The sequence below is a fragment of the Nanorana parkeri genome, unplaced genomic scaffold (genome assembly GCF_000935625.1).
Source record: "Nanorana parkeri isolate BGI_ZX_2015 unplaced genomic scaffold, ASM93562v1 scaffold1290, whole genome shotgun sequence".
Lineage (NCBI taxonomy): Eukaryota > Metazoa > Chordata > Amphibia > Anura > Dicroglossidae > Nanorana > Nanorana parkeri.
The window spans coordinates 52,139-76,656 of record NW_017307558.1 but is presented as its reverse complement, the minus strand read 5'-3'; the positions used below and the strand labels follow the sequence as shown (position 1 = coordinate 76,656).

General features: G+C 44.0%; 1 protein-coding gene across 1 annotated transcript in view; it reads left to right on the top strand.

The window, feature by feature from the left end:
• The window catches only part of RIC8A (RIC8 guanine nucleotide exchange factor A), a 53,452-nt gene extending 37,071 nt beyond the window's left edge, over positions 1-16,381 (top strand). The window contains exons 4-10 of the mRNA XM_018569127.1: positions 3,381-3,475; positions 4,550-4,700; positions 9,199-9,294; positions 9,435-9,579; positions 11,853-11,997; positions 12,880-12,999; positions 16,161-16,381. Of these exons, the coding sequence (XP_018424629.1) occupies positions 3,381-3,475; positions 4,550-4,700; positions 9,199-9,294; positions 9,435-9,579; positions 11,853-11,997; positions 12,880-12,999; positions 16,161-16,281 (873 nt within the window). The 3' untranslated portion in view covers positions 16,282-16,381. The remainder of the gene's footprint in view (positions 1-3,380; positions 3,476-4,549; positions 4,701-9,198; positions 9,295-9,434; positions 9,580-11,852; positions 11,998-12,879; positions 13,000-16,160) is intronic.
• Positions 16,382-24,518: the final 8,137 nt, after the last annotated feature.

Here is a 24,518-nt window from a genome sequence, read left to right as displayed (position 1 = left end):
CAGCTATAGAGGAATACAACAAATCCCAGCAATAGTACATAATAGCTGGCGGCATTCTGCATTGCGCTGTATAATGTACTATTGCTGGGTTTTGTAGTCCTCTATAGCTGGTGGTATTCAGCATTGCACCACTGTATAATGTATTATTGTTGGGATTTTTTGTACTCTTCTATAGCTGGTGGTATTGCGCTGTATAATGTATTATTGCTGGGATTTGTATTCCCCTATACAACGCAATGCAGAATACCACCATCTATATAGGAGTACAACAAATCCCAGCAATACATTATACATACAGTGTATAATGTATTGCTGGGATTTGTAGTCCTCTGTATAATATACAGCACAATGTACCATCAGCTATAGAGGAATACAAATCCCAGCAATACATTATAGAGCACCACGTGTGGAAAAGTGCAGGCTTACCTGAGCAGTCTTCCAGCAACTTGCTTCTGAGATCGGACCTGTCTATCGGCGGCTGTCATCCCCCCACACCTGCTCCTCCTTACTACATCTCCCCGCGTCCCTGTGCCGATCGTGGATGTGGGCGGGCGGTGAGTGTGAGGCGGGGAGGAGGTGCGGCGTGAAGAGCGTGGATGCGGGCGGGTCTGGCAGCGGCGAGCGTGAGGTGGGGAGGAGGTACGGCGCACAGCGTGTGGAGCTGTGAACAGGGCCAACTGATCGGAAGCCGATTAATCGATTATTGAAAAAGTTGACAACTTTTTCAATAATCGATTATAATCGATTGTGTCAATTAGTTGTTGCAGCCCTACAAATGTTTAGTCTTTGCACATGTCTAGTAATGTGTGCATGTGGGGGGTATTTTATTTTTGTTACGATTTTTTTTTAAAACTTTTGGGGGGCTCCGGGGAAATATCAGGGGTCTAAACAGACCCCTGACAATTCCCTTTTGAAATAGAAAAAGAGATTGAAAACACAGAGTCCTCTGCCCATACAGGTGGGGGAGAGCAGCAGGGATCCGAGGGGAAACTGGAGCCCGTGCCGCTCCTCTTCTCCCTGCCGAGTCGTGGCTGTGTTGGGCGCCTGGCGCCCCCTTTGCCAATGGCGCCCTGTGCTTGCCATGGCAACAGGGGCAAGGGGACGCAGTCAGGCTGGCCCTGGCTGCGCCTCCTCTCGGTTGCGCCTGAGGCGAGTGCCTCACTCGCCCCATGGTAGCTACAGCCCTGTGTTCAAGTGTCACTAAACCCACAATGCAAAAATAAAAATAATATTGCGTGCCTTTAAACATTATCCATCTTTACCCCTTATAATGTCATTGTCAGACTGGACATTCATAAAGATACGTTTTCAATCTGTTGAGCTCCAAACTTTCTTATTGAGGGTGGCACTGCGTTTGCTCTGCATGATCCACCACCCTGCGCTCGCTCCCGAAAGCACTACAGAAATGCATGCTGACGCATCCTGCGATAGCATGTAAAAACACAAATGCCCATTGATAACATAGCCACCCACTGGTTCAGAGTGACTACGGAACCGGGAAGAATAATACGATGCATGCACAGTAGAATCCCTGGCCACGTTGATGCCTGTGAAATGTAATTACACAAATGCCCATCGATAACATAGCCACCCACTGGTTCAGAGTGACAGCGGAACTGGGAAGAATTATAAGATGCATGCACAATAGAATCCCTGGCCACATTGATGCCTGGGAAATGTAGTTCAACCAGAGCTGTGCACATTCGTGCACTGCTCCCAACCACAAAATGGAAGTTGAAGGGAAAGAGGCTCTTTAGGACCGCTCATTTATAAGGCAAAAAACGAGGGTTAGGTTGTATTGTAAGACATTTTCAGCTTTTATCTAATTGCGGTGGTATTGTAGTCTGTGCTGCATTTGGTGGATAGTTGGATATGGAGAGTTTAGTGACACTTTAATTGTGCCTAAACGGTACGCTGAAAAATCTACCTCTTGAATTGGTGAAGTAAAATATCTGTGCACTTCCTGTATATGAGGGTGCCTAGGAACTCCTTCCTGTAGCCTCATAGCTGTATATCTGCAGTGAGAGATCTAAGGCACTGCTGCCTCTGACTGCTATTCTCAGGTGATTTGAAGTGAGAGTTGGTGCTGTCACTACTGTGCTGATCACTGTTCTTTTTTCTGGAGGGAAAAGTCCTTTCCCTGCCAAGACGGCCGCCTCCAAACCAAGAAACAAGTGCATGGTTAGTCAGTAACAGGGAAAGCTCAGCTGCAGGATGACCACAGGCAATACAGTTTGATTAGGAATGAGCTCAGGTCTGCTTCCCAGAAGGAAGCTGCCAGTGCTGGCCCGATCAGCTGACCCTCAGCTGCACATAAACAAAGGGGTGGCATGTTGGTGACATCATTGACTGTATATGGACACAAGGTCAGTGATGTCGCCAGCATCCCACCCCCTTTGTTTATGTGCAGCTGCGGGGTGGGAATGCCCTGGCCGTAGCCAGTTGGGCCAGCACTAGGTTCAGATGAACTCAAGTTCAGACTTTTTTTTAGGGGGGGGGGGCACAGCCTCCATTTCCTGTTTTATTATTGGTATTTATTTACTGCATACAGAGACCCATATCTCCGCCCCCATAAAAATACTGCATACATTCCTCAACGGGAGACAAAAGGTGTAATCTAATTGTTTATAATAAACATATGGCCCAATGCAAATGTACTACAAGACTAGGGATGTGCGCAGGATCAGACCAAGGCTGGTCCCAATGTGAGCTCCTCTGAACATTGAAGTAAAATCCTTCCGCTGCGGCCCATTCATTTGTGGCTTGGAAATTCCCTGCATGTAAGCAAAGGGATACTTTGACGTCATTGACCTTTTATATGGCCACGTGGCTACATTTGGGCTATGGTATTGACCTTATTTGGCCATGTCAATGACCTCCGCACAAGCATCCTGCCCCGTGTTTATGTGCAGCTGCAGGCCACGGAACACCTCGGCCCACAGCTGATTTAGCCATTGACCCCATGTAGCTTCCGGGTTCGGAGGCGCTCAGGTTCAGTCCAAATTCTTCAGTGAATTTGTTTCAGGCAATATTGTTATACTTTTTGATATGTAAGTCTCTGTGGTGGATGCAGTTTTTCCATATAGAGAGGGGATATATATCTGGGTATACTTTTAGATTATTTGTAATAAAGTGACTTCTAAAAGTCCTGCTAAATTTCAACAAGCTTACAAAACTTTTTTCTGGATTTTTGTCATTTTCTTTTTTGTCATTTGTGTAGAAATGATGTGTAAGCATTTCCACCTTTTTAGTCTGTGTTTTGGGGATAGGTCCACTTTCAGCATTTTCACATTGGCATCAACCGTCAATGTAACTTTTGCTGTGTTTGCATTGTCATTTTAATTATACAGTAACATTACATTGCTTTTTTTTGTTCACAGGAAGATGCGGCGCTGTATCGCCATCTAGCGGCCATACTTAGGCATTGCTTAATCAGGCAAAGTGACGGTGAAGACAGAACAGAAGAATTCCATGGGTAAGATCCCAGAGCTGGTTCAGTGTGTATATGCACATTAAAGAGAAATATGCACCCTTCGTCTGGAATTCCTACTGAGAAATAGCAGTGCACTTCCTGATGAGCGTACCTAGGCAGGGGCGTCCTGAGGCCGAGTGTCTGCTGTCTCTGACTGCTAGTCTTGGGAGATTTGGAGTGAGATCTGTCACTGCTGTGCTGCTCACTATTCTTCTTGCTGGAGGCTCTCACATGAGGAACCAAACCCCTGCCCCTAGCAAGCTGGCCGTCTCCACCTGGAGATGGAATAAGGCAAAGTAAATCAGTAATGAGGAAAGATCATCTGCAGGGGGACCACAGGCAATACTGCTAACTAGTACTTTGTCCCCTGCCTGCCTTTTCTTTTTAGGCAGAACTACAAGAGTTTGGTTCCACATTGGGATTTAAAGCACTGTTCTTTACAGCTGAATCCCCTCTGCAGTGACACATCTAATATAAGTCTCACCACAGTAATCATCAGCCTCCATTGTAAATGATGAGACAGTGAACTCAGAACAGTGGCTTAGTGGGTAGGCCTGTGGTCTTGCAGCACTTGAGTTATGAATTCAGCAATAGTAACTAAAAGTAAGTGCAGCAGAATATGTTGACGCCATATCTACACCTGTCATGAAGACCTGTATAAAATCTGCCTTTCCTGACTGTGCAGCTTTTGAGAAGATACGCTATTAGCATAGCGGGGAAGGCGGCTGCGCATTTTGCATCACTCCCGCACCGCTAACAGCGTATCTTCTCAGAAGCTGCACACTGAGCGCGTCATAGGCAGACACGCCCTCCAATCAGGCACTGTAGAGGGCCGGGTGAATGTGGCAGAGAGAGGGAGCCACTGCATCTGCGGCCAGGGGCTTCGTTTAGCAGGGATTGTGACGGTGCGTGACGCCCCGCAACAGTCATGCGCCCGGGGCAAGCGCACCCCCCCCGGTTGTTACGCCAATGTATCAAAGATCATGCAGCATAGCAATAGAAAAGTAGTGTTCTGTTTCTTGTTGTAGTGATTTGATTTGAAAGTTAATTAAACCAAGTTTTTGTATCCTTGTACAGGCACACCGTAAACCTGCTAGTGAACCTCCCACTCATGTGTCTTGACGTTCTACTGACACCTAAAGTGGAGCATGGTTCTGTGGAGTACATGGGAATGAACATGGACACTGTGGAGGTCCTAATACATTTCCTGGACAGGAGGTTGGACAGGGTGAGTGCTGTAACATGACTGACAAACCTGAATGGAGATGAACTCTGCAGGAGATGTAGATGAACTCCTCTAGATCCTGGATCACACCTTTATTAGGGTTCATGTTGATGTGAGACGTCCACAAGCTCCCTTTGCTGGTGCCGTCATCTTCGTCCAGTCTTCTTCCAGGTTTGAGAAAATTCACCATCTTGATTGGCTGTGGTGGGTTGACATAAATCCCATGCATTTGCGGGAGTTCATTAATTCCGGTAGACTGAGCTGTGCATGCGTACATTGTTAAGAGAACTATGGCCAAACCTTTTTTTCGGCGTTCATTCCCTTTTGAGTCACAGGATGACATTTACTAATGCCCTCCTGTGACCACAAACTCAGCATATATCGGGCAAAAAGCTATTGCCCGCTATATGCTGACAGCACAGAACCGTGCTGCAGCCGGGAGGGATCACGACAATATTGTCGAGCTCCACCGCTACTTGACTGACAGCTGAATTTGCCTCTCTAGAGTCAGAGCCAGCTGTGCCCGCCCCCCTCACCTTTGCTCTGGAAGAACAGAGAGGGGAATCGCTGACTGTCAGTCACCGCTCTCTGCATGGAGAAAACCGTGAGCTGAGCGATCAGTGGTTTGTGATTTGCTCAGTTTCTCGATCTACAGAACCGACATGTGACACTTGCACTCTAACTATCGGGATAAGTACATTTCACTCCCCCCATAGTTTTCCTTTAAGAAGACTGCAAACAGGCATGTAAGACATTTCTATATTCCCTTTGCACAGCATTCTCACCACAAGATGGAGCCAAGGAGCATAGGAATTTCCTATGTTCCTCAGCTCCATCTAGTGGGGAGAAGGCTGTGTGAATGGCATTCGCCTAGTGTATGGTTGGGTGGATGATTTACATATCATCTCCACTATGTCTCTTCTGCAGTTAAAAGCTTGCCTGTTCGCACATTTTTTATTTCGGGTTCCAACTTACAGTACATTTGAACTGCAGGGAAAGCAGATCAAATGCAGCATTTTCATGTCAAACACTGCGTTTCTTGTGAAGTGTTGTCTAGAGATGAATAAATGTCACCAGCACACAACCAGTATTGCAGTCCAAAGAGTTTGTTTCATTGCTGAGCCTGATGAAGGGGACCCTGCATGGCCCCGAAAGCGCTAGTTTTGGTGACATGACGTTCCAATAAACTAACTCTTTGGACTGCAAAACTGGTTGTGTGCTGGTGACATTTATTCATCTTTATGCTGTGTGGCGGCGCCATCCGCAGGTCACTACAAGCACCCCCCCTCATTCAACTTTGGTTTTTTTCCGGTAAGGAGTGTGACAATGTATCTTTTTGTTTGTCTCAGTGTTTGACTAGAACGCCAATCGACAATGAACCCTTAAACACTTTAGCTCCCCCATTCTGCATGGACCAAAACAATGTTTACATTTCAGCTGTGTGTTTATTGATTCAGCAATCAATTTGTCATTAAGGTGCAAATGCAACTTTATCTTGATGGAATCTTCCTAAACTTATTTTATTTTCTTTAAAGGCAGTGAAATTTATAAACAGAAGTTTCTTTTGCATGTTATTCTAAAAATAGTGTCACTGCAGTAAGGAACTAAAAATTGTATTTTGGTTTTTGTTCCAAATCACCATTTTTATGCATATTGTCCAACTCCAAGCTGTATAAGCTTAAAGGCTTATTGGATTTAAGCATATCAGGTGATGTGTATTTGTGTTATGAGCGAGGGTGTACCCTAAGGAGACCAACGCCCCCTTTCAAGGGGTGCATAATAATTAGGCAGTTTCTTGTCTTCAGGTAAAATGGGCCAAAAAAAAATTTTTACAGACTGAAAAGTAAAAAATTTACAAAAAAATTTGTAAAGTCTTTCAGAGGGATGCAGCACTCTTGAAATTGCTAAGATATTGGGGTGTGATCACAAAACCCTCAAACCTTTTGTTGCAAATAGTCAACAGGGTCACAAGAAATGTGTTGAGAAGGAAAGACGCAAATTAACTGCCAAAGATTTGAGAAGAATCAAACGTGAAGCTACCAGGAACCCATTATCCTCCAGTACTGTCATATTCTAGAACTGCAACCTACCTGGAGTGCCCAGAAGTACAAGGTGTTCAGTGCTCAGAGACATGGCCAAGGTAAGGAAGGCTGAAACCCGACCACCACTGAACAAGACACATAATTTGAAACGTCAGGACTGGGCCAAGAAATATCTGAAGACATATTTTTAAAAGGTTTTATGGAATAAAAGCGACTCCTGACGGACCAGATGGATGGGCCCGTGGCTGGATCAGTAACGGGAACAAAGCTCCACCTCAACTCAGACACCAGCAAGGTGGAGGTGGGGTACTGGTGGGCTGGTTTTAATAAAGATGAGGTAGTTGGACCTTTTTCGGGTTGAAAATGGATTCGAAATCAACTCCCAAACCTACCACCAGTTTTTAGAAGACACTTTCTTCAAGCAGTGGTACAGGACAAAGTTTGCATCTTTCAAGAAGACCATGATATTTATGCAGGACAATGCTCTATCTCATGCATCGAAGTATCTCCACTGCATGGCTAGCCAGTGAAGGCCTTAAAGATGAAAGAATAATGACATGCCCTCTTCCTCACCTGATCTAAACCCTATTGAGAACTTGTGGGCCCTTCTTAAACGGGGGATTTCCAGTGAAGGAAAACGGTGCCCCTCTTTGAACAGTGTCTGGGAGGCCGTGGTTGCTGATGCACAAAAAGTTGATCGTCAACAGATGAAGAAACTGACAGACTCCATGGGTGGAAGGCTGATGACTGTTATTGAAAATAAGGGGGGCTATATTGGTCACTGATTTTGTTTTTGAAAATGTCAGAACATTTTTGTAAATTTTGAGTTGCTTGTTTATTATTCTCACTTTAACAGATGAAAATAAACAAGTGAGATGGGAAAATTCTCGTTTTCCATTTAGTTGCATAATAATCCTGCACACTAATAGTTGCTCAATAATTGTGCACACCCAAATATTCTCCTAAGAAAGCCAAAAACTCACTTTTTAACTTTCTTAAATATTCAGGTTTGAGGTTTATTAACATTTTGGATTGACCGCGAGCAATAATGAAATGAATCCTCAAAAATACAACTTGCCTAATTATTGTGCACGCAGTGTATGGCTACATTGTATAAATGAATGAAGAAGGCACCAGCTTTTGCACACTTAAAGTGGACCTGCACAAAAAAGCAAGGCTTGCTTGTTGCATGCGGCACACCTGCCCTTTGTCAAATGCCTGCCACACTTGTGGAGAAAATAAATTACAAAAACTTACAGCTGGCTTCTGTACTGGAGTGAGGGTGATGTCATGATCCTTCTGGCGACATCGTTGGAACAATGAGTATCCCTAATCTCGGGACAAGATGCTCCAGCATTGTGGGATCCTCATCCTTCCCAGGATGTCTCCAGAAGGAACATGACATCACTCTTGCTTAGGCAGATGCCCAAGTGTAAAGCAAGTATATTTTCTTTTGCAGGCTTTTTTTCTTGCAGGTAAAATGCAGGTTTTGGACGAGGGGTTTGCCCGCCAGGTAATAAGCTGACAATGCTGTTAATTTGCACAGGAGCAACTGTAAAAGCTCCCACAACACATAGCAGGAACTTGGCAGTCAAGCTGACATCCACTTTTAAAAGTGGGCACTTCTTGGGTGGGGGGTTTAAGTGCTAGGTGAATGAAGTTTTCCTAAGGTCTTTACAGGTCCATGAGTGGTTCATGCACACAGAAATCTGCTCATATAAAACATAAGACTAATCAACAGACAACTATTTCACCCTGAGACAAGTATGCCTGTCTCAGGGTGAAGTGTTTGTTGTTTAATCTCACATTTTATATGAGCAGATTAAATGCCCACTTTTAAAAGTGGATGCTGGCTGGACAGTCAAGTTCCATTCTTAGGAAAATGGTCCGTTAGTATTACTTTTGCTGTTATGTGAATGCTAGAAGCTAAATGTTTGTATACATTGCATGCTTAGATAATGTAATACAAAGGTTGTTTTTTTTTGTACATATTTTCTTTTTATTATTAAAGCTGAACTCTTGTCAAAACACACATTGTCTAAATTCAAGCAGCATACAGTATATATTCTTACAGAAATCTTGGTGTGTTTTTGTGTATTTCTTTTAGATCTGTGCAGTAATCCAGTGTGCGTTTTTGCCTCTGTGCAGGAGCTTCCTGTAAACAAAAAGACCGGTCACTGCTGGGCAGGGTGACTGGTCTTGTATCCACCCCCTTCTGTAGTTTTCAGCAGGCAACCTGTAGTGGATGGGGCCTACTGGGTCCCTCCCACAGTTCTGCTCTCTGCACAGGGTATGTACAGCACAGTGATGATGTCACTGCTACTTTTGCAAGGTGATATCTTGGTTTATAAAGACATTTCATGCACACAAAGTAGAGTTCAGCGTCAAATGTGTTCTTCCATATGGATGGTTAAATATTATTATCATACGTTCTTACATATGGCTTTATTTTTCTGCAGGGTCATAAATTACGCGAGACACTGACTCCTGTCTTGAATCTCCTGACTGAAAGTTCGCGGGTCCATCGTGAGACACGCAAGTTCCTCCGCGCAAAAGTAAGCATTTAAATTCAGGGCTTCTAGTTTCATGAGTATTAAAATGGCATATCTAAAATCTCATATAAGTTGGGTGATGTTTGAAAGCTTATCCCGTTCTCTGCTCTCTTACATAAGACATAAACCTTTTCTTTTTATAGGTTTTGCCTCCTCTGAGGGATGTAAAGAACCGTCCAGAAGTGGGGAACACTCTGCGCAATAAGTTAGTTCGTCTGATGACTCACGTAGACACGGATGTAAAGCACTGTGCAGCCGAATTCCTTTTTGTCCTTTGTAAGGAAAATGGTGAGTAACATCAGAAGTCAATGTCCTTCTCAGCCAAACGGGTATAAGTGGTCACAATACACACGTTTTAAAGTTGAACTCTGGCAGAAAGTAAAATCTAAACTGAGAGGCTGTGATTAGGAGTAGTTCTCTCTGAACACAGGTTCAGCAGCCATTTCACTTTGGCTGAGGCTTTGTGCAGAAGACCTGCTCCCGATCATAGTCTGAGCTTTCTTTACTTTTGATCAGGAGCAGTTCTGCGTTCAACCTCAGTTGCCAATTACATCTGACGTAGTGGCTTCAGGAAGCATAGGGCAGCCGGAAAGAGAAAATTCCAACATGCCTGGAAGTGGGGGAGGCCTGTTACTTTACAATAAAGTATTAAAATAATTGCCTAGAGGAAGAAATATTGAACTAAAAGCACTATTATAATAATATAAAAATATAGTACTTGTTCTGGTAACAGGGTCTCTTTAAAACTTAACACATGCAGGATTATCAAAACTTGCGCCGTACGGCGTAACAAAATCCTTGCCAAAAGCATCAGCACTGCACTGCTATTGCAGCTCTTGAAACTCCAATGAAAGTTAACATTTACTTTAAAGCGTACCTGTTCGTTCGTTCCTTAAAGGTTGCCATTTATTGCCTCAGTCATAAAAACACTTAAAAAGGAACTCCAGCTATTAACAAATGCAACCCTTGCAATGGGGCTACCCTCGCACTACAAGGGTTAACTGCTCATTTTGGTCTAGGTGCCAGAATATAGAAGATCTACTCACCTGATCCTCGGTCCTGCGGTTGTAGGATGCTCCCCTCTCTCCCCTTTCACTCTGACTGTCGTATGTCCCTCGGCATCCTCGCATCTAATGCAGGTGAATGGGCCTGCATTAGATGTGATGATTTTACTGGGGCTTAGACCGTCCGAGTCCGGGGGAAGAAGAGGCTGTGGGGAACAGTCTTGCAGCATTGCGGGGGTAGCCCCACTGAAAGGGTTAATTTGGTTAACACTAACAATTGTAGAGAGACGTAAGCTATAAGATTCCAACTTTGTACCTTCTACTTTACTGGCAAGCATTTAGACTCCACTGGAGCTCCTCAGACTGCCTGTGAAATGTAAACTTGTGTGATTCCCCCGATCCTCTACCTTCAATGGTGGAACAAAGGGCCCTGGTGCAAGATTTTTTCTCAGGGCCCCCCCTTCCTGCTCCCGGGGTAGGCCCGGGAGTAAATCTCACTGGCCTCTCATATGGAGGAAGGCGCAGGGGGGCAGTTGTGGAGGATGGAGCAGGGGTGATGTGCTTGTGATGGGGTGTTATAGAACATAGTTGTACTTGAATCTTTCATGTTCAGCTATGTTCTATCCCATGTTCTAACATGGCAAGTCACCTCAACTGTCTGATAACATCCTCCTGGCTGGTGTCCATTCACACAGCCGGAGGAAGCACGGGGAGGGGGGAGTAGCTGTGAAAAGAAAAACATACTCACTGAGCAGTCAGACGAGCAGTCTCTCTCTACGCTATCAGGCAGCAGCTGCTTGCTGGGTCCTCATGCCCGAGGCCCCAGGGTGGCCCTATTAGCTGCCTATCTTGTGTCCACCGCCTGACACGCTTGTCACTGCCCGTGGACGGTGCCCCCTCACCACCACCTCTGCACCCGGGACACCCACACTGTTGCCCCCTCCCTGGGTTGTTAAGCCACTGCCAGACTGGGAAGCGGCATCGGCTGCACCACCGATAGTTCCGCCCCTGTGTGCCTTTTAAACTTTTAGTAGTTCCTGGCATTGTAGGATTCTGGAGGAGACATGCCTGTACTTTTGAGTTTCAGGAGTATAGCATTTGAACTCACAGTTTGGGGTTTGCAAAGATTCTCTAGAGATCAGAAAATGGCATGCTTCTATTTTGGTGCTTTACACTGCATTTAGGGAATAAAGTCAGGTGCCTACAGGCATCAGGTAGCCTGGCTTCTTCTCCAGTGCTCAGCATCAGGTAGCCTGGCTTCTTCTCTAGTGCTCAGCCAAAAGCAGATGGGGTATGGCCACTGTGCACATATAAACCTTTACTTTTTACAGCTGCTTGTACAGCGTCCTTTTTGTGACCCGTGTGGCACACACCATAAGAGTTTGTGCAGCCAGTCAGATTCTCCCTTTGTACTCCTAGTGGCAAATCTACATTTAGAACCTGACTGTTTCTATTAACACGTGCACTTTTCATCACCTCACCATAAACAGTCACTGCAGAAATGTATGTTTATCATGAATGAGCAGTTTTGTGACTGATACCTTTTCTTTGCCACAGTGTCTAGATTTGTGAAATACACAGGATATGGGAATGCTGCTGGCTTGCTTGCTGCCAGAGGGCTGCTGTCAGGTGGCCGTGGGCAAGGTCGATATTCTGAGGATGAAGACACAGACACAGAAGAGTATAGAGAAGCTAAACCTAAGTAAGTATAGCATCCCTCATTTATAACATTGTGTAAAATAAGAACTCTTTGAAATGGCCTGCTGCAACCAATCAGAATGAAATAGACATTTTCCATCTATCATTTCCCCCTACAGGTCTGAATCTGTTCAGTGGCTTCAAATGCATTTCTTATTTCAGACACTAATAAATGAGACCCAGTTTGCTTGTATGATTGAGTGAGAATGCCTCCATTGTTCTATTGCCCTATAGGATGCATATGTAGTGAACATGGCAAACGCTATATATATTGTTTTTATTTTTTAAAATAAATAATTAATTGTTTTAAATGAACATGGCAAACGCTATATATACCGTATTTTTCGCTCCAAACGCTATGGAGCGAATCCCGACGCCCGAGACATGCAGTTTCGGGCGCTGGGCGAGTAGTAGGAGCCACTGCTCGTTTAATACGAGTGATCTAATGAGATCACTCGTATTAAAGCCGAGCAGCGGCGGCGGCGATCACGTTCAGCAGTAGGAGCCACTGCTCGTTCAATACGAGTGATCTAATGAGATCACTCGTATTAAAACCGAGCAGCGGCGACGATGGAGATCACCATAGAGCAGACGAAGAACGGACTTTCTTCGTCTGCTCTGTGTGATCACTGAGACCGTGGCGCTGTAATCACAGCGCCACCTGTGTCAGCGGTCACTAACTGCAGCTTCTGTCACAGCTTCTGTCATAGAAGCTGTTTCAGAAGCTACAGTCTGTCGAGTGCTCCATAAGGCGCGCCGGACCTCCCTGCGTCCTATGGTCCGGTGCGTCTTATGGACCGCAAAATACGGTGTGTGTGTGTGTATGATGCTAAACCAGCTAAAAAAAGCATATAAAGCAAATCTTTATTTTATTGTGTTTGTGCAGCATTAACCCAGTGACAGGACGCGTGGAGGAGAAACAGCCCAATCCCATGGATGGCATGACAGATGAGCAGAAAGAGTATGAGGCTATGAAGCTGGTCAGCATGTTCGATAAGTTATCACGGTTAGTTGCTATCAGATTTTTTCAGTTGGTTCACAGCTCTGTGGCTATGTGGACTATAGTGCTGCATCTGGGATATTCTCTGGGAATGCAAATAAAAGTTAGGCACTCGGTCCATTTAGAAACCTTAAAAGTGGTCCTTCAGCTCAAGATATTAAGATGTGAAGTGCCAATGAAAGAAAAGAGAAGCCAAACATCCAACATCAAAGCATTTATTTATGGTATGGTAGATAAAAGTTATACAGAACATACTTTACTGGTCAAAAGTTTTAGAACACCCCCATTTTTCAAGTTTTTTTTTTAATGTAAGCAGATTAAGTCCAGTGAATAACCAAAAAAGGGTACAAAGGTAAACGGCCAGAGGTGAAAAAAGGAAGTTTAGGTTAACAAAAACTGAATAATACAACACCAATTTCCTACACCATCAAAAGGCACTTGGAAACTGGAGGAAACTGACAGGAAGGGGCCTGGCAGACCCAAAGCCACAACAGAATCAGAAGGCAAGTTTCTGAGAGTCAACAGCTTGCATGACAGGCGGCTCACAGGACAACAGCTTCAAGCACAGCTTAAAACTGATTGAACAAAGCAATCTCAGTTTCAATTGTGAAGCGAAGACTTCGAGCTGCAGATTTAACAGGTTGAGTGCCAGTAAGAAAGCCATTGCTAAGATGGCAAAATAAGAAAAAGAGGCTTTCCTGGGCCATGAAGCACCGCCAGTGGACTACAGAAGACTGGAAGGTCTTATGGACCAACGAATCCAAATATGTGATCTTTGGTTCACCAGGCTGGGTGTTTGTACACCGTAGAGTAGGTAAAAGGATGGCACCAACTGTCAAACATGGAGGAGGAAGCGTGATGGTTTGGGGCTCTTTTGGCTGGACCAGTGTCAGCGACTTGCACAGAGTTGAGTGGCACCCTGAACCAAAACTACTACCACAGCATTTTGCAGCCCCTTGCAATACCCTCTGGTGTATATCTAGTTGCTCAGGGGTTTATATTATAGCAAGATAATAACCCAAAACATACCTCCAGGCTGTGTCAGAACTACCTTAGAAGAAAAGAACAAGACAGTAGGCTTAAAATCATAGAATACATTTCAATAACAATGGAGTGGGACAAAGAGGGGTGGGAATAGGCAGAGTTTGTACTTTAGCAGGCAGGGCTAGATTGGAGTTTCAGTGAAAAAAAGGCAATGTGTTGTTAGCCTATACAGGTGTTATAGGTGATACAGGATCACAATAGATTTATGGCTGATCAACAGGTATTTTTATGTACATGCAGTTTTGATAAAGGGATACACTTGCAAATGGTATGTATGGGAAAATGTACTGAATGTTGTTTTTCCCCCTGGCACACACTTGTTGTTTGTTTCCAAATTGCATTTACCTGGCGAATGTTACATTCGCTGACTTTATAAATATGTGCCTAAGGGCTAGTTCACACCAGCCCCAGTGCATTCCGAGACAATTCGGTACTGGATTGCATCCCGGCCGGCTCACTGCATACTGGGGCGGGAGGGGGCAAAGCCATTGTCAATGGCACCGCAGCCACGCCCCCTAGCTGCAGTGCAATTGCCCACACCGGAACGCGTGGCACATCAATGCCTGCGTTCCAGTCTTGTGCGATCAGAAAAAATGCTGCATGCACCATTTTTGTTTGTACTGCACCGGAACACAGGCATTGATATGCCACTGACTGATATGCCATTGACTTCAATGCACCGCCACACCCCTCCCACCCCAGAACAAACTGAGCCGGCCGGGATGCGATCCAGTGTGTTCCGGCACCGAATCGTACAGGAACACACTGGGGTTGGTGTGAACTAGCCCTTAGACGCATATTTATAAAGTCCGCAAATTAAACATTCGCCAGGTAAATGCCATTGACTTCAATGCAGCGCCATGCCCCCTCCCACCCCACAACAAACTGAGCTGGCCAGGTGTGATCCAGTGTGTTCCGGCACTGAATCATGCAGGAACGCACTGGGGCTGGTGTGCACTAGCCCTGAGTGTGCATATTTGCGTTTTTGAGGGTCAGTCCATTAAAAAAAAGTTTATTTAATAGGTTTTTACTGCAGGTGCTAGAGAATTAAATTCCCTAAAGTTCCTTTTGTCTCAGGCAATATTGGTCATGAAATCTTAACTGGATTAAATTAAAAGAAAAATATTTTGCAAACCATAGAATTGGCTACTAATCACAGATCTGCCTTTGAACAAATCACTGATCTATGTCCAATGATGCTAAATAAACACTACCAGTCTAGATATGAAAACATAACTATAGTCCTATAGTAACTATAAAATAGGCGGATATACAGTGCAGGGCTGTGTGGGGACACCTGCACTGAACAGCTGACACTGGGCTGCTTATATGCAGCAGACTGCAAAGTCAATGTCAACACCTCCAGGAAGTGTTGATTTGGGGACTATAGGGGAGGGGGTAGATGCCTAAAAAGGGAGTTTGTTAAAAAAAAAAACAAAAGCAATAAACTAATAATGTGAAAATACATTGATTTAAACATAATTTGTCATGATCTTTTTTTAGAAAGTAAGCAGCGCTGGCAGATTCTCTTTAAAGGAGAACTATGGGGTCAGTGTTTTTCCCCATAGTTCTCCTTAGGGTAACGGGAGGACACAAACTAGCGTCCTCCCACTACATCTCGCGGTATACTGAGACGCCGGAGCGGATCCCGACTTAGATGATGGGATCCGCCCAGCTGCGTGACTGACAGCTGGCTCTGCCTATCTAGAGGCAGAGCCAGCTGTACCCGCCCCCTCCCCCGTCCGTTCCGCCAGTCAGTGCTGGCAGATCGGAGCGGGGAGAGGGGAATCCAGCCCTTACCCCTGTCACGGCAGAGAGCCATGACAGGATCGAGAGGCGAGCGAACCCGGTATGTGTTCGCTCACCTCCCGATCTACTGAGCCGACCTGTGACAGTCTCATTGTCACAGGTCGGCTAGAACTATGAGGTGAGTGAAAAGCATGGGTTTCTAATGGGTTTCTAGCTTTACCCAGCAGCTGGTTCTACAACCCTTCAACTATGATTTTTGACTTGAAAAACAGAAGGCGGGCAATCAGGATGGACTATTATGTTGCCAAAAGTTCAATTTTAATATTGGCTGTTTTCTTTAAAAAAAACTTTTTTTTCCTGTGTTGGTGGAACAGGGAACAGATCATCCAGCCCATGGGAGTGACATCTGATGGGAGGTTGGAACCTATAGATGAGGCCGCTCAGAAGATGCTACAGCAGCAGGAGTCGTCTGACCTGGAGACTGACTCCGACTAAATTACCCAGCTGGAGGGGATCACGGTCCAGAATCCGAGCCAAGCAGAGGCCACGTCGGAGCGACAACAGTTATCCAGACACCATAAACCACAAGGGATATTCAAAACCTAGTTTACTGTAGATGTATCTCTGAGTCCTCTGCTGTAGGACGGTCACTGGGACACTTGTAGCGTAACACGTTCCTTCTAGAGACTTCGGCTGCTGAGGACAGGGAGATGTGAAATTCCAGCTGCCGGAGAGACCCATCCAAGAGTCCTAATTGGTCTCCTTGGGTGTCTTGTTCCAGATTGAAGGTCTTACAATCTGCAGAAGTCCAAGGAAGCAAGCACAAAGCACACTCTACCCACTAGAGGGCACTGTGACAGCACATAGCGCTTCCTTTTGTACACTGTCTCCAAAGGATGGGATGAATGTTTGCGGTTCAGGATTCTGGAAGACCACAGATGTGTATAAAATGGTTGCAGAGCTTTCCTTTTGCTGTCGAGCTAGTGTTTCCTTATCTTGGACTTGCTGCACCTGTAAATGGGTTTATCTGCTTACTGCGCAGGTTGTAAGTTTCTGTATTCAGTAAAAATAAATGGCTGCAGTACAAATTTTGTAGATTGCAGCACGCTCTGTTAATTGGCATAGTTGAACGGGCATTTTTATAAACCTTTTGGAAACACTTGTGTTTCCATTCCTTACTACCGTGTCCCAAACTTGACCTTGAGTACCACTTGCACGTACAGATGAGTAAATTGGTATACGTAACATAACATCGCCTATAGGAGAGCACATCAGAACCAGTGCTCCCATTGAAAGATTTCCCATTTATTCCTGTTCAGGTGACAACGCCAAAATGTAGGATTTGCTTTCAATTTCAGTGATAACGATTGCCAGAACAAATGGAGAGAGTGAATCTCCCTTACTGGGTCACTGACAGCAATAAAAGCCTAACTGGTGTTCTAATGCCTCATCATTCTATCCAAAACAAAAAAGTGTTGGCCCTAGTTACACTTTAAGACCAGGACTCCTGTGACGTAAGGCCACAATGCTGCTCACACATTTTAGTTCAAGTACCAGGCGTGGTATTTAAGATTCCATATGTCCCTTTGCACTGCTGACCGGAAAACCCCAATGCAACAGGGTGGGCGCAGCAGTGACAGCAGATGCCTCCGCAAATCTCATGAAACCGATAAAAAGTCACTTGCACTCAAAAGCGATGCCAAGTCAATCTTTTTATTGACTATGGTAGTGTAACATCTCAGAGGGACGTTTCAGAAAAGGCATTTTCTGTTTGCCTGAAGAAGGGACCCCTGGGTTCCGAAACGTCCCTCTGAGATGCTACACTACCATAGTCAATAAAGAGATTGACTTGGCATCGCTTTTGAGTGCTAGTGACTTTTTACTGGTTTCAGGCGCAGTATTTAGACACAATAGAAACCACATATTTTCCAGTTGTCTTTTCAGAGTTGAGGACAAAATAATTACTGTTGGTGATACTTAAGGTTCACTTTGGGAAATTATGCCTGAAAACCAGGTTACCCATTACTGTATATTTGTTTTTTCCTGATCACAGTCTGATTTATTGATCTGTCTGCAAAAAGAACTGTACGTATGGCTCTGAGTCTTCCTTCATTTTGGATGCATTGGCAGAATAAAAGGAAGTATTTGGCTGCTACGCATTACCCAGACAGTTTTCTTCCAGACATATCAATAAATCTGAGACCGTAGTTGTCGCAGATCATGGTAGTAAAACCAAAAGTAGCAATGCACATCATTAGTCGGTATCTGCTATGAAGGAGCTTAGAGCCCATAGAATGTTATAACAATGTTGGATGTACATGTAAGCATTTTATTTAATGTCTGTGAAGGATCAGTAAAGTTACATAGAGTATTATTACACTATTATTTTGTGTCTAGATTAGCTCAGAAAGGAGAAAACTGTTATGAACAAATAAAAAAAAAAACGACAATATCAAAGATAATTTAAACACTGGAGTTAAAAGATGTAGTGTATTATCCATTTTATAAAATTGCCAGATATTTCATGTGATTGTGTGTGTGTTTTTTTTACACTTGTAAAATAATTTTGAAACGGCTAAAAAGATTTTTTAAAAGCTGTAAGCACATATGGGTGTATTTGTAAAACGTTTGCAGAGCAAATAGCTCTGCGAACTTCAGAGTATTATATTTGCAGCGTATTACGGCCACTAGATGGATCCGAGGAGCATAGGAGTGTCCCATGCTTCTCAGCTCCATCTAGTGGCCATAAAACATTGTGACTATAATCATGAGACATTTGCAGAGCTGTTCACTCTGTGAATGCTTTATACATACACCCCAAAATCTCTGAATTTCCCTGCTGTGGCACCTGTTAGTAAATATAAGAAGATAGTCTGCATTTCTCTTCTCTATGAATGGCACCCTTACCGGGGCACACAACGTTGGATTTTAATTAGTCAGATTAAAAAAAAAATGAAAGCGAATTGTAACTCTAGCCCGAAGGCAAAGCAAGGCAACTTTTTCTTCTTTTATAACTCGTATATAGTTTGTTACATGAAGGCAAAGCAGTGTTTTGGAAACCTTCTTCCATATGAGATATGAGGAAACCAAAATCCAGAAGCGGTCCGCTCCATCACAATTCTACCATGATCAATAAAGGCTGTTGATGGAAGTGACCAAGATGGAAAGAAGGGAAAATACATTTTATTGTGACTGTAGAGTTTTACAATTCATTGATTTATACAATATATACACAATATATACAATCTATCTCTACAGTTAAAGGGGCTTTTAAAGTGATCCTGTACTCTGGACAAAAAGTAGATGTATAGCATGCACCATAAGGCAAGCCCTTTTGTGTGTAAGTGTTTGAGCCTGACTGATAATTGGCTGCGGAGGCACCAAGCACTGTGTTGTGTGAAGAGGAGTATCACATGTGTGCTCCATACCTGGACCTAAAAGGATTTTTTGGGGGCTGTAATGGTGGATTGTGGTGTGAGAAGACCCATTTTAAATGTGCTGTGTAGTGCACCTGCTGTACTTCTTTGCCTTGCTTTAAGGTGACACTGGACTCAGGAGTTCAATCTTGAGAATACATTCAAGTACCTTGACTATTATAACAACTATTTTTATCTTATTTGTGCATCCTCAAATCATCTCTGAATTGGTGCTGACACTGTCCTTCCTTCTGGAGCGTGGCTACTTTTGTTCCCCATGTGATGAACTACAATCTCACATTTACTCATTTATTATTTATACTATTATATATTATTTTACTAATTTGTATTCAAGTTATAGACCATCACAGAAGCGAGCTTGGAGGGTGGCTACTTTATAACCTACACAGGGACCATGGGGAACAAAAGTAGCCCTCCTCCAGAAGGAAGAGTCAGCACTGATGATTTGAGGAGCCGAGTGATGCACAAATAAGGTGCAGTTTTGTTAAAGTACTTGAATGCATTTTTAATATTTAGCTCCTGAGTTTAGTGTCACTATAAGGTTTCCCTTTATCGTATAATGCAGAGGAAGATGACTATCTGTAAACCCATAAGAACAGAAAACATAGGAGAAGCTATTGCTGGATTTGTTTTAAATGTCTTGATGTTTAGTGATATTGGCACTCTAGGTGGTCGCACACAGTTGGGGCCAACTCGAAAACAATTTTTTTTTTTTAAAGAGTAATGAAAGGTTTGAACCACTATGGGGTTTTAAAAGTACATAGAGGAGATTTTTATTCTATTACTGTTCTGACACCTTTCACCTGGACAGGAAGTGAGGGAAAATCTGTAGCGTGTTGACACCGCAGTAAAATCCTAATAGAGGTTCATAAACCTTTTAAGCTCTACTTAGAAATAGTTTCTATTGCTGCTTGTGTCCTCACAGGTAAGGAAGAGCTCTGTTTCGGACAAAACCCGCTCCAGACTTGAGCTTCTCCGAACAAGTAAGTCTAATAGACACTTCCACCCAATCATCTGTGGGCTGAGGCATTCGCCACTCCGCAGCTGCGTATAAACAAAGGGCTGGGATGCTTGTGCTGATGTCATTTACCAAATAAAGGCATGTAGCCATAAAAGGTCAAGGACGTCACTGCATCCTGCCCTTTTGCTTTGTCAAGCTGCGGGTGGGGAACTTCCTCCATGCAGCTGATTGTGTGGTATGGAAGGAGCATCTCCACTTCTCTAGAGTCCAGTGGCGGCGTGCTTTACACCACTGCATCCGACGCTTTGCATTGCACTTGGTGATGTAAGGCTTGTATGCAGCTGCTCGGCCATAGAAACCCATTTAATGAAGATCTCTACACACTGTTGTTGTGCAAATCTGAAGGCCACATGAAGTTTGGAGGTCTGTAGCTATTGACTCTGCAGACAGTTGGCGACTTCTGCGCACTGTGCGCTTCAGCATGCGCTGACCCCTCTCTGTCATTTTATGTGGCCTACCACTTCGTGGCTGAGTTGCTGTTGTTCCCAGTTGCTTCCACTTTGTTATAATACCACTAACAGGTGACCGCGGAATATTTAATAGCAAGAACATTTCACGGAACACCTGAATCCCATGATTTGGAGGGGTGTCAATACTTTTGGCAATATAGTGTATATTAAATTTTTTTTCCCAACAGGTTTTTATTTTTACATTTATGCTGCTATTAACAATGAGGTAGGGAGTCATAACATATTAATTAGACCTTGTTTTTTGCTTAAAGGACTTGTAAAATCTTTTGAGTTTTTTTTATAGCTTTAGCCTTTTGCAAAATTGACTTTTCTTTCTTTTATACAGTTTTTATTACATTTGACTGAAAGTTGTGTTTTGCCTGGAGTTCAATTGAAATGACGTTTTAATAGCGTTACAAAACCACTGGAATGTCTAGATCGCCTTTTCCGTTAGAAACGAGTTATGCAGCGTCAGCTCAATGCGCTTCATTAATTATCTTCCCTTAGGCTTGGGAGCTGCCTTGTTCGACAACACTGTTTTGTGATTTCAAGTGCAAGGGAAGAATGGCGTGTCGTCCTATGGGTTGAAATACTTTGTTAATTTGATGCTGTCATGAAGCTCTTCCTAAAGGTCACTGATACTTGGAACTGCCTGGACCTGTCCCCACAAACTGCAGCGTCACCGAAACACTCCGACTGCTTCTTCATTAATATTCTATAGGGCTTCCGGGAGAGTAGGTGGACCTGGATGCATACACCGCCTCTGGTTTTCATATGCCTTCAGGCTGCTTCTCTGATCATACTGCAGTATAGGCAGAAAATCATTTAAGAGACCCTGTCACCAGACCATTAACAAAAATCTTCGCATAAGATCATATGTACATTTAATTTATTTTAGGCATGTTGATTACCTGTAAAAGCCTCCCTCGGACTATTGATGGACACCACCGTCTTGTATGTGATGTCAGCAGCCCCAGAAGGCTCAGAGCCAGAATCGTAGCTACCATGGGGTGAGTGAGGCACCTGCCTCAGACGCAGCTGAGAGAAGGCGTAGCCAGGGCCGGCCTTGCTGCGCCCCTCTTGCACCTTTTGCCATTGTACAGAGCGCCAGTGCAACCAATAAGTGAGATCCAACCTGCAATTCTCTGATATTAAATGGGCCGCTTGGGTGCAAAAGGAGCTAGTGACGGCTCTGACGGCATTAATAAAATTTAACTTCCTTCTAAGCAGTTGGCCCGACTCTCAGGACCCGATATGCCCGACTGGTGGGCAACACAGCCGCAGCTCGGCAGGGAGAAGAGGAGTGGCACAGGCTCCGCCGCTCCAGTTTCTTCTCGGATGCCCGCTGCTCTCCCCCCACCTTACAGTAAAAAAAAAATATAATAATTAAAAATCTTTTTTTTTTTAAATAACACGTCTGTTGGGGGGGCCCAATTTTCTGTTCTTGCCTCGGGCGTAAAGGGAGCTAGCTACGGCTCTGCTCAGAGCTGTCACTTAATAGATACCATAGTATTCCCCTTTGCTTCCTTTCCCTCTTCAACAGCTACATAAAAGGTTATGCAAGGAGGTGAAGAGAGGGGCAGAGGAGCTGGGCCAGTACAGATATTATGAGACACTCCTGGAGAGGAGAGGGTTATGATTTGCAAGGGGGCTGTGCTAGAGAATTGACTCTTCCAGAAGAAGTCAGATCTTCTAGCATGTTCAAAGGCACATTGTAAACGAATAAAAAAAATTAACAATTATGTAAAACACTGTAAGTGAGCATTTGAAATAATTGATTTTTCTGTGTGTTTACCTTCAATGTTTTAATTTGGTGACATGGTCTCTTTATAGTTCTTCAGTGTTAGGGCCCGTTCACACTAGTGCATCCACTGAAACACTGCTGGAGCTGTCACTGTTTACATTTTATTTTTAAACTTTATGTGGAGTGTACGTTTTGCATTTTATCACGACACACTGCTTACTGCATTGTAGTGTGAATGGGACACACAGTAAGCTCGCCTGCGGCGGCCATATTGAGTGGGGCAACTTAGATGAATAACGTGTTGGATTAGTTCATTATAATACTTCATTGCTGTGTAGTATCTCTATAGGGAAATGCCGTGGGTGGCACACGTGCAGTAGAGCCTTCTCGGCCAAACCTCTTACTTCTAACTAAACCAGAAGTCAGGTCATTGGAGATCTCAAGGAGTTGGAGTTTTCGATAGAACACCGGCCCTGACCTCAGATCTATATTTTGCTATGTTTGCCGTACTGTGTTGTTTTGTGTGTCTATTGCACAGTGGCACCAGTGACAGAAACGAACAGCGGCGAGCAGCGGCCGCTACTGCACACAGAAGTTTCTCCAGACCTTTAATTGGGCTGCTGCTGTCAGCTCCAGAGGGGAACGGGAGGGGAGAGCTGTTCTGGATGCATAACCATCAATAAGTTTTGACTTTAGAAATGTAAGATCAATGGACAAGGGTGAGCAGTGTATAATGTGCAGTACATTTTATGTATGTTTACATGCACTTATGAAGCATTTTTTTAAGCGTTGTGTTCAGCTTCAGGTGTTTTTCTATTTGGCCTAATGGAAAGCAGTAGCATCTGAGACATCATGCAAAAACCCTCCAAAAAAATGCTCAGATGTGATGTGCGTTTTAGGTTCCATTCTCTCCTGAGCATTTTGTAGCTCGAATGTCTAAACACTACATTGATCAACAGGAGGAATCCCTATCCACGCCTCAGTATTCTGCTGCTTGTAGCAAAATGTCTGTTGCTTGAAAAAGTACACAGGCTTCCTTTGGAACAGAGTCGGACATTCTGACCCCAATAGACTTCAATGGCGGAATCTTTTTAACTAGCTTTGCATTGGTTAAAAATAAGCCAAGCCTGAATCACTTGCAAAAAAACCCCAAAGATATTCAGCTCAAATGTGATTGGGGCCTTATTACATCTGTGCCCCCCATGCAGAGCTCCTTATCTGTGCAATTTACCATCATCTTCACCACCTGCGCTCTGGCAGCAGAAAGGTAAACACGGAGGGGGGGTTATCAAGCAGTTGTCCATAGTAACCAAACAGCTGATTGGTTGCCATGGACAACTGCTCCAATTTTGATAAATTCCCCTCACTATGCTTACTGTGTTTATGGCAAGGTGAATCTGATACTTTGTCTACTCCATGGGCCAAATACAGGTTCTCTTTACACTCTGAGTACTACCAAAAGTGTAGCCTGAAAAGCAATAGCCCTCAAATGGATGCAACCCGCCCCTCCCACATTGGCAGAACCTTTATCCTTGGTAAATCAAGTCAATAAGAGACGGAAAATAAAAGAAATGTTTATGATAATCGGAATGGTCCAGTTAAATTTCAGAAATGGGATGTTTGGCGTCAATCTCCCCTCACCAATACTCGTGATGGTGCTTTATGACGCTTCTATTTGTTTTCTGCCATTTGGCCCACAATGTGCCACATTCTGATACAGCGACACTCATTTCCTGATGATTTTGGAGAGACAAATATGGTTGCCACCTGTCCAGGATTCACCCAGACTGTCAGGGTTTTGAATGCTGTGTCCGGGTTTCATGGCAGCAGAAACCCGAACACAAGATGTCAGACAGACAGTGGCAACTGAAATTAAGATAGGGGCTACTGCCCCCCACTGAAAATAGTCTCAACTGTGATATTTACATATGAATAAGCCACGACTCATCTTCAAATTTCGGGTTTCGCTTGAAGAAAAGGTGGCAATCCTAGAGACAAACAAGACGCGGGTTTATTGTAAAGTTTGCTTTGCTTTATTACTGTTTATTGACATACTTTGATCCTGTATGTGTATTGCTTTT